Raw genomic sequence first — 11,534 nt, forward strand, 5'->3', positions numbered from 1 at the left:
AGGAAATTTTGCCTCAAGCAAATTTGTTGGGACAAGAGCAAAGAGTAGCCACATTCTTTGCCAAAATATCACAAGAATGGCCTCTAGAACAGTTGCTAATATTATTCCTCTCTGAAAGTTCTTGACTTGGGCCTCCATTGTCCTCATTTCTCTTAGCACATTTGACTTCCAAGCTTCTACCTTGATGGCCCGTAAGGATCACTTACAGTGCTCCACCACTTTGCTAACTCAAAGTCCAAAGTCTTCCACATTCCTCCAAAAATCCATCATGTTTAGGCCTGTCACTATAATAGTCCACTTTCTGGTATCAATTTATGTGTTATGTGTTTTTTATTGCTTTAGTAGAAAATCACAACCAAGGAAACTCATAGAAGAAACAGTTTATTTTGGGCTTATAGGTTTGGTGGGCTAGAGTCCCTGGCCACCATGTCAAGGAGAATGGCAGCATGCACACAGGAATGTGACAATAGAACAGGAGCACAGAGCTTATATCTTGATCTGCAAGCACAAATCAAAGAAAGCACATGTAATATTTTATAACAAAATTGTGTTCACCTATATTTGGGTTTGTATTTTTAGAACTATAATATAAACCTGGTGTTTTGTCCTTTGATAAATATTAAGTGGTCTTTATTAACTCTTTTGAATAGCTTTGATCTGATACTCATTTTATCAGATATTATAGTATAAACTTTTGAAGTAAGCAAATGAAGAAATTATTAGTCATGTAAACTAGATATTTTATTGTATAAACAGATTCGTTAACAACTCAGTTAAATAGTTGATTTATTATAAATTAACTGTGGCACATATGGAGAGATTTTGATCCTTAAACAACAACAGCAACAACAAAAAGATTGTAAAAAATGAGTGTTCTCACAAATTGAAAACCTCCGTGTTTAGAGGGTTTTTTTTTTGCTGTGAAAAGACACCATGACCACAGCAACTCTTATAAAGGAAAACATTTAATTGGAGCTGGCTTACAGTTTAGAGGCTTAGTACATTGTCATCACAGTGGAAAGCATGATGCTACAAGGCATACATGGTGCTGGAGAGGTAGCTGAGAGTTCTACATCTGGATCTGCAGGCATCAGGAAGTGAATGTGTCAACACTGGCCAGGCTTGAGCTTCTGAGTATTGCATGATGTTTTGTTTCTGTTCTGACAAATAAAACTTGCCTGGAGATCAGAGATAAGAGCTAGCCACAAGTTAACCATGGAGGTCAGGCAGTGGTGGTACACACCTTTAATTTCAGCACTTTGGAGGAGGAAGTAGGAAGATCAGAAGTTCAACACCACCCTGGGCTACATGGGATTGAACCAGTCTAAAAGAGAAACAGAGCAAGGCGGTAGTGTCACAGACCTTTAATTCAGAACTCAGAACTCAGGAGGTGGAGACAGGAATATAAGGCAGGTAGAGGCAGGAATATAAGGTGGGTAGAGACAGGATCATGCCCATTCAGTCTGAGAATTCATAGAAGGGGGATGTCATTTGTGTCTGAGATTTCATAGAGGTAAGTTTCTGGTGGCTGGCTGCTGTTTCTCTGATCTTTCGTTGTGCCCAGATCGTGACCCCCAGAGAGACCACCAAAGATGAGCATGCCGGAATGCAAAAGCAAGGTTTAATTTCGGGATATCCAAATGTAATACAAGCCTAGGCAGGGACTTTGTCCAATACATCCAACGCAGTGGAGGCTGGAGGAAGCGCCTGCCTGTCTGCAAGCTCAGTTTTTAAAGGGAAAAATCACAAGGTTACATCGTTTAGGGATGCTAGTACAGATACAATTCTGATTGGCTCACTTCTAGGGACTTCTAGAAATTACTTGCAAGGGAGTGGTTGCCCGCCACTATTTCTCATTGGCTGCCCTCAAGTGGGGGCATTTTTATGGTCAGTTACCCTGGAAACCAGGGAGAGGACATTCCATAGTCTGGCAGGCATTACCTCGTGACTATCTTGTGACTCTGTACTTTTACACTTCCTGGTTTCTGGAATCTGAACTGACTGGTTTTAGTAACTCATGGCCTGTACCTAAAAGGAGATATCTCAGGCCTTAGTTTTAGGGTGAAAGCATTTTGGTCTTATTTCTAAGATGGCTCATTTTGGTCTCACAACCCTAATACCTCACTCTGCATTTTTATTGATTAAAACTAATTAGGATTGCACTTTATCTGAGACCTCAAAGCCCCTCCTGTAGTCATGCACTTCCTCCAACAAAGCCATACCTACTCCAGCAAAGCCACACCTCTTAATAGTGCCACTCCCTGTGAGACAATGAGGTCCGTTTTTTTATTTTTTTCAAACCACCACATTTCACTCCCTGGACTCCATGGGCATGTAGCAATATTATAATAAAGAAATGCTTTGAGTCCAACTTTTAAAGCCCCCATAAACTATAACAGTCTCAATCCTATAAAAGGCCAAAGTCTCTTATGAGATTCATGGCAGTCTCTTAACTGTAATCCCCTATGAAACCAAAATCAAAAATAAGATCACATTCTCCCAATTTATAATGGCAGAATATATGCATTACCATTGCATAAGGGAGAAGAGGGAGCATAGTGATGAAATCCTCAACAAAAACAAGACCAAAAACTAACTGGTCAAACTCCAAATTTGTATCTCCATGTCTGATGTCAAAGCACTCTTCAGGTCTCCAACACCTGTCAGCTTTCTTGACTGCAACACACTTCTTTTTCTTGGCTTTATCCCACTCCCTGTTAGCGGCTTTTCTTGGCAAGTGTCGCATGGCTCTGGCATCTCTAACATTTTGGGGTCTCTAAGGCATTCCACAGTTTCACACAATGGCCTCTCTAGGCCTCCAGTCAGGGACACCCCCAGCACATGCATGACATCAGATTTTCTTAGTCAAAAGGGAGATTCCATAACTCCTTTCTTCTATTCTTAACTGTAAAGCCAGATTCACATGGCTGATGCTGCCAAGTTCTGATGCTTTCTGGGGCTGGAACATGGCTCCCATGTTCAATTACATCTTCATTTGCTTTCTGTTTTCAATGGTTTCCTTCACTGCCTAAGCTTGGCTGTCTTAGAATCTGTAGACCAGGTTAGGCTTGAACTCAGAGATAAGCTTGTTTCTGCCTCTGAAGTGCTGGAATTAGCACTTCAGAGGTGCTCCACACCTAGCTCTGAGCTTTTCTTAAGTTCCTTTTCACAAGCTGGAAGCTTACCTGGGTGGTGTCTTGCCCTGAGGTCACCACTCCCTTTGTTCCATTTAACGTCAGGCTTTTCTTTAATCTGTTTGTCTTCTGGAAGACAGGATTTAGCTCCATTCAACTTCCTGGTATCTCTTTTCTTATTGAACTGTACCTTTTGTATTTTTCCTTGCTCAGCTTGCTCCTCTTTGTCAGAGTGGACACTAATAACTACACACCATAGTTAATACTGGGCTATTTTGAAATTTCCTCCTCCAATCCATTTAACCCAAAACTCTTCACTTTAGCCTCAGGCAGATTTTTGCACTATGGCAGAAAGCAGCCACATTCTTCACCAAAACATCACAAGAACAGTCTCCAAGCCAGTTACTAACATTCTTCTCTTCTGAAACCTCTTGAGCCAGGCCCACAATTCAAATCACTCTCACTACAATTGTCTTCCACTAGGATAGCCAATTAAATCACACTTGAAATGTTCAGCTGCTGTTATTTTCCAAATTCCCAAAGTACAAATTTCTCTAAACAGAAGCATGGTCAGGCCCATCACAACAATACCCCAGTCCCTGGTTCAAACTTCTGCCTTAGTGTTTTATTGCTTTGGAGAGAGAACCATGACCACAACAACTCTTATAATGGGAAACATTTTTTTGGGGAATGGTTTACAGTTCAGAGATTTAGTCCATGGTTCTGGAGAGTTGGTTGAGATTTCTACATCTGGATCTGCAGTCAGCAGAAAGTAAATGTATAACACTGGCAAGGTTTTAGCTTCTGAGACCTCAACGCCCCCCGCCCCAATTAATATACTTCTCACAAAACCACATCTACTCCAGCAAAGTCAGACCTCTTAATAGTGACATTCCCTATGAGTCTATGGGGGTCAATTGCTTTCAGACCACCACAATCCACTTCTTAGAGTCTGATTAACATCTGACCACATCTATTATTAATGCATTTTGTTTGGTTGCTTATTGAGTTGGCATTTTGATTCAAAATAAAAAATGAAGACTTCAAATCATAGTCCCTTATAGTAAAAGAAAATATACTGAACTGTAAACCATTCCCAAAAAAATGTTTTTAAAATCCATATGGAAACCTAAACTGTAGAATCTTACTAAAATATATATGTATACATATAAAAAACAGTGTAAATGGAATAATGCTATAGTGGGATGTGACTCCCTATTCCAGAAAACATATATGGTCAAGCAGAATGTCCAGTGGTAGTTATGGGTTACCCCTCTTGAATTATTGGCCAATGGAATCCCTTAAATACCACAGAATATTTCAACTGATCTTGATAATACTCTGTTGCTGAAGATACCTTATTTTTTAATCACAGAGTGTGTAGAAACTAAACTGGTACTCACCTGGAAAATTTAATGCTATTGGGTAGCTTTCATAGTACCAGAAATTTCTACTTATGACAGGGGAAAAAAAACTATAGCAGTGTTCTTAATGATGAACCTAGTAAATTTCAATTAAGGACTCTGACAATTTATGGTCAGTGGTGCAATAGTGGCATGAATGTTATATGGGAGCAAGTGATACTTTTATGATCAGATTCAAGTTCGTACTCATTGATTAGTGTTTCTTTGCTCTTCTGAGGACTTTCTACAGTAGAGAATGAAAATGTAGAGACCCAAAACTGGTCAACATGGAGAGAGAGAGAGAGAGAGAGAGAGAGAGAGAGAGAGAGAGAGAGAGACTAAGAGACTACAGAGTGCTTAGCTCCAAATGGGCCATATATAGTGTACCCCAGTCTTCAAGCATCAGGGTTAATCCCATAAGAAAGGGAAGAAAAATTGTAAGGGCTGGAAATAGTGGACATCTGCAGTAAAATAGTATTCACTAGCCATGTACATTGCTATTGTACAAATGAACTCACAGTGGCTGTGACTGCATGCATAATATCAAGTCACTAAATATTTCTAATATGGACACATAAGGGAGTGGGGAAGTCCTACCCTTAGTGGAGGATATATTGGTTCTCACTATGGAGAGATAGTCAGTTTCCTTCTAAGGTGTTGCTCCTGAACTGCTGCTCATACTATAGTAGATGATCCTGTGCTCATTCACTAAATAGTCTCAGTACAATTAAGAAAATGAGGATATGAAGTTAAGAGTAAAAAGTAGTGGGGAGGTAGAAATTAGCAGAAAAGAAACAGGGATGGATTCTATCAAAACACATTATAAGGATGCATGGAATTCTTACATAATATAAAATAAGAAAATATGAAGCTAACAACTCACATTTATACAAAAATATTCAGAAACTGAATGCACTCAGAATATATTTAGAATCAATTTAAACCTGCTTTAAAAGAATGCTACACATCAGGTGTTATAAAACTCATTTTATTTCAATTTTAGAGGCTTTGGGTTCAGGCTCAAGGCCACAGCTGTCTCAATGTCTGTTTCAATTGAGGGTTTTGCTTTCAGGGTGCCTTCTTGAATATTGAGACCTCTATATAGGTGAGATACTATTTATATATGGCAGAAGAACAGAGTAAATCCAGGTCACTTCTGAAATCCCTTTAATAGTACTATTAACTTATTCATAAAGGCTAAATCCTTCTGGCTTAGTTAGGAAATAAAGGGTAAAACTCTAGAGATTGTTGAAAAGGCAAAATATTTAAACATGAGCTTTACAGAAAACAACCATACAGAATACAACAAAACTATCACAGTGAATATTTAGAACACAGGAAGCTCAATGGATCACAAGGAGTGAGAAATGGGATTGTGCAAAGGAAGACAGCAAGGGTCCAGTGTCACAAGATCAAGTTGACAACACAAACTGTCACAGAATAAAACAAGAATAAAAGATATGGAAGTAGTGTATCTAGATCGAGACTACTTTTGGAAAAATTTTTCTTAAATAAAGACCTAAAGGAGGCTCTCAATCAGTAGAAAGTGATGTTTAGAAAAGTTTTATTTTATTTTAACACTCTTTACATATATTAAGAGAATTAATGTAATATTTTCACTCATAAGTATACTGTGTCCCGATCAAACTCTGCTTCACTTTTCATACTTCTTTTTCCACCACTTCTTAAACTCTAAAAACCATTTAAAATATTTGAATATTTTATTACCCATGCCCTTCTCTTAGAAAAAACATAAATCCCTTTTCAGGTCTTCTTTTCTTCTTTAATGTAAGGTATCCCAGGTACATTCTCTTTGCTTTTATACACAACAGTGTAGATTGCTTTTGCAGGAAGATCTGAGTTCTATTCCCAATATGCATATCTGGCTGCTCATAAACACCTGTAATTCCAGCTCCAGGGGATCCAACACCATTGTTTGGATTCCCTGGCCACTTACATCTATGTGCATGCACACAGAAAGAGACATGTAGAAAAATAATTAAAAGCTATAATAAAAACAAATCTTTTTTAAAAAAGAGTTTTACATTACATTATTATAAGTATAGAATTCATTTCTAAGTCACATACATTGTGTTATAACAGAGTTAAAAGGTAAAATTATACAAATCTTAGAACAAAAGTAATAATTTTTCTTAGTACCAGTTTAGTATGAATTTTATTTATTTTTCAAACGAAACCACAGGAAAAATGAAGCATAAGACTATCTACTACACACAAGAAGAAACATGCAAAATAAAGCCCACAGCAAAAAAATATACTTCCAACACACATATTGCCCAAACACTTGATATTGACTTATATTCAGTTTACATATAGGCCACCTCTAGCTGAGGAGCTAGTGGCATTTGATGTCTGCTGTAAGAGGGCAGTCAGTTTTATTCTGGGATGTGGTTCTTGATAGGTTGCCTATGTTCTAGTGCAGTGGTTCTAAACCTTCCTAGTGCTGCAACATTTTAATACAGTTCCTCATGTTGTGATGACCCCATTTTACACTGATGCAGATCAATAAAATAATATGGGTTACAGCCAGAAAATAAAAGGAATTCAACAGAAGAAAAGTCCAAGCAGTTCAGCTAAATAATAAGTAAATGAGCTAAATATGCTTTACCCAAGATAATGCAAACAAAATGCTGAATGAGTTTTCTAAAAAATGGTTCATTGTCATTCTAACAATCAATGAAATCTGCATAAATCTCATTGCCACATCACCGGAGTAGAATGGAATAATCAGGTCAATAGTAAGAAATGGCAGTGATGCTACAGAGAAAATTGATCTTTCATGAAGTATTGCTGGTTAAGTGTCTACAATGATTATGAAATCAGTATGATGTTTCTTAGAAGCTATCAGGACAAGTACCTTTTTTGAAAAACTACCTCAGAAATGGGCACAAATTTATAGGAACAGAGATAAATTTGTATGAGTTATGTATGTATTTCATTCAATAGCTCTAACACAGCAGTTCACATAGGAAATTAATTTTAAACAATGCTCAGTGGATATATGAGTAAAGGAAAAATGACACATAGGCACAATAGAATTCTATTCTACCATAAAACCGTTTACTATCATTTTAGGGAACATTAATTAAACTAGAAGCTATTTTGTTAAGTGAAAATGGGCAGAAAATAACAAATGCCATATTTTCTCACTTAAACATCAAAGGCAAAAATGATTTTACAGCAGATAATATAACACTGGCTATGACAAGTTTGGAAAGATATAGGTGAGGGATAGACAGAGAAGGATTAACAAGTACACGAGATTATATGGATAGATGAACTAACTTCTAGTATTCATGATTGACAAAAATGAACAATGTGAATTCAAATAAATTTCAATATTATCCATGGAAATGAATGGTAAATACTGGAAGTAGCACTTTGTCTAATTACCATGATCTGATACCTATACACACACACACACACACACACACACATACACACACACACACACACACACACACACACACACACAGTCATTAAAATTAATTAATATGCCATCTCCTTTTATATACATGTCTATATATACATTAATGCATACATATAAACAAATACACATGCATGGTTAACTTTTATATAACACACAGATACAGACACACACCCACACACTTTGTCTCTGATTTTGAAACATGAGAAAAGAAATGGAAAATAGAGATGAGACAATTTTTCAAACATACATAAATACAGGAAAAAGTAATAAACACAGGATGAAATATATTTGGCATTATGTCATCCATTGAATTTGAAAGGATTCGTGAAGGGATGGTCAGGAATCCTGTCACACTGATTTAACTATAGGATCTGTCCAAAAAAGAGAACACATTTATAAAAAGGAAGTCATCCTACCCATGAGTTTCTTTAAGGCTTGCTTCATATCTTTGTTCCTCAAGCTGTAGATGAACGGGTTCAGCATTTGAGTCACCACAGTATACATCACTGATGCCACTGCTGTCACCCTGGGAGAGTTAGTTACTGCTGAGCTAATGCACACACCTAAACCTGTCCCATAGAATAAAGAAACCACTGACAGATGAGACCCAGACGTGGAAAAGGCTTTATATCTTCCTTGAACAGATGGTATTTTAAAAACTGTGGAGACAATTTCAGTGTAAGAGAAAATGATTCCAGCAAAAGTAATGCCACCAAATGTTAATCCTGCAATATTAATCAGTATATTGTTGATGAATGTGCCAGAACAGGCTGCCTTGATGACCTGGGTAATTTCACAAAAGAAGTGGGGAATTTCCACATCTTTGCAGAAGGAAAGCCACAGCACTGTGAGGCTGAGAAGCAATGCATTCACAGTGCTGCTGAGCAGGGAGAATAGGATGAGTAGACTACACAGGCGCTGATTCATGATGACAGTGTACCTCAAGGGGTAGCAAATGGCCACGTAGCGATCATACGCCATTGCTGCAAGGAGGCAGCATTCCAGACTAGCAAAAAGCATGGCAAAGCAAGCCTGAGTGAGGCATCCTGTGAAGCTTATGCTTAGATTCTGTTCTTGGATGTTCACCAGCATCTTTGGAATTGTAGTGGTGCTTGTACAGATATCAGTCAATGAGAGGTTGGAGATAAAGAAGTACATGGGAGTATGGAGATGAGAATCTGAAATGATGGCCAAGATTATGAACAGGTTCCCAATCATTGTGACCAGATATATGGTCAAAAACAGTCCAAACATGACAGGTTGCAATTCTGAGTCACTTGAGAGGCCTAGAAGAAGAAAGTTAGTAGCAGCTGTTTGGTTTGTAAATCCCATGGTTTTCAGATGCTGAAAAAGATAACAGGGGTGATTATATAGAAAAAAACTGACCATCAGTTTAACATTCATGACATGGTTATTGAAGAAAAGGTTATTTCCCTATTTGTCAATTCTATTCTCCATCCATATTTGTGTCTCTTTCTACTTCTTTCTCCTTCTGTCTTTGTTGCTGTTTTTCTATCTCTTAATTTCCCCTTTTCCTACCCATCTATTATTTGATTGTTTTAATTTTATTTACCCATACCTTCTCTTTTACTACATTATACCAATGAATAAGAATAACACAGTAATTATATGTGGATTTTCACTGAAAAAAATTAATAAAATTATAATCATTGTGAAACCAAAAAGAGTATTAAATCCAATATAAACTAATAGAATTAATATAAAATCAAATTTCAAGTTAAACACATCTTATCTCAATTGTGGCTCATTTGTAATTAAACATATACATTGGACTTTCTGATCCGATTCATTGTATTCATTAATAATACCACAGAAAACCATGAATCTTATCCGTGATTCAACAGTGAGTCATAAAAGGATACTATTTTAAATAAAGCTTGGTACAAGATGCCTCTAACACTTGTATTCTGGTTTAGTTTTGCCTTTGGCATACCAAATTATATATTCCATTCATCCTCTTTATGTCCTTACCTTGCAACCACTACATAACTAATATTAAAGTACTGCTACCTATGCAAAACATTAAGTCAAAAACCTTCAGAAAGCTTGGGTGTCATCATGAATGAATGGCACAAGTTCTTTGGCTAATGTAAATACACTTCACAAGAAACGCAAATCTAGGAAAGAACCTACCTGACTGTTGTACAGAACAGAAGTCATGGTGCCTGAATCCAAGGGCAGTTGTGCTTGCTACTAATCTGAGCAAGACTGTTGTATGGTGATTTCAGGTTGGTATTTACAGTCTCTGTAGCCCCTGGGGTTTTAACAATAGAATGCATTCATTAATAAAATTTTGACTGTCATGTGATTACAGGGCAGCACACAAATCCTTAAGGAGAAGACCTACTTGATTAAAAATTTGCTTCATGTGATTAACACAAGCATAGAGCCAGATGGGATCCATGTTCTTCTGTTCCATTACTTTTGTGCTGACATTCATTAGCATATTGTGCAAAATTCAATGCCTCCTCATATAATTTTTACACCTTTTCAAACAGCAATGTGAAAATTTTCATTATGTGTTTTAGCTTATAAATAAAATAATCTATATGTATACATTTAATGGAAGGCATTCCAAATATGTGAGTATGATCAAATCATTGAGTGGCACATATGCAATAATTGGGTTAACTATGGTATAGTGTCTTATATGACTCAGAAAATTAAAATTTTAAATTTTATTTCTTAATTCAATAGCATGATATACAGTATACAAGAATATACTAGTTGATAATTCATTCTTAGTATTTGGGTTTGGGGGTATATTTGGCATAAATAAGATGCACATTTTTTTGTAGAGTTAAACATCTATCCATCATGAAAGTCATGATGTTTTATAAAGTTTGGTTTAAAAAAAATCATATATTGCCGGGCGGTGGTGGCGCACGCCTTTAATCCCAGCACTCGGGAGGCAGAGCCAGGCGGATCTCTGTGAGTTCGAGGCCAGCCTGGGCTACCAAGTGAGTTCCAGGAAAGGCGCAAAGCTACACAGAGAAACCCTGTCTCGAAAAATTAAAAAAAAAAAATCATATATTAATATGAATTGAAACAAGAACAAATAAACATCATGCTAAATTGTATATACTTAAAAATACTTCTTGTAGTATTAAGGAAAATCTAAAGGAATTGACTTTCAGTGCAAAAGCAGTAATAGTCACTAGCTTTAGTCTCACATATTTCCCAAACTATAAGTAATACAGGGGAAAAAAATCAACAACTCAAATTCAGGTGTAGTGACACTGTATTTTAAATTGACCTAATATAAATGCCCTCATAATACACATTCTTCCCAGTATTTCAGCACTTTCTCCAAAACTGAGCATGATTTAGAAACTTAAGCCAATACAAAATTTAAAATACCTTACTACTTTTAATATATAGCAACAGAATGGGAAAAATCTAAAGAGAAATTATAAGAAATGTAGAAAATTGCATTGAGTCATAGTGTTTTGAGCAAACATTATGTCATCAAGAAAGAATGTAATTCATTGAATTAAATGAAAATGAAACTATAAAATAGAACAA

At 36.6% G+C, this 11,534-nt stretch overlaps 1 protein-coding gene across 1 annotated transcript; it reads right to left on the reverse strand.

The window, feature by feature from the left end:
* Positions 1 to 8,381: 8,381 nt before the first annotated feature.
* Positions 8,382 to 9,320, reverse strand: LOC128103010 (olfactory receptor 7G2-like). The gene has a single exon (XM_052727047.1). It carries the CDS (start codon positions 9,318 to 9,320, stop codon positions 8,382 to 8,384), a length of 939 nt encoding a protein of 312 aa, XP_052583007.1.
* Between the last annotated feature and the right edge of the window lie 2,214 nt (positions 9,321 to 11,534).

The sequence above is a fragment of the Peromyscus californicus genome, unplaced genomic scaffold (genome assembly GCF_007827085.1).
Source record: "Peromyscus californicus insignis strain IS unplaced genomic scaffold, ASM782708v3 Scaffold_11__1_contigs__length_118956290, whole genome shotgun sequence".
NCBI lineage: Eukaryota > Metazoa > Chordata > Mammalia > Rodentia > Cricetidae > Peromyscus > Peromyscus californicus.

What these genes read in the sequence shown, in the direction of transcription:
- LOC128103010 (XM_052727047.1), bottom strand. Translation starts at nt 9,320, where the DNA reads ATGGGATTTACAAACCAAACAGCTGCTACTAACTTTCTTCTTCTAGGC.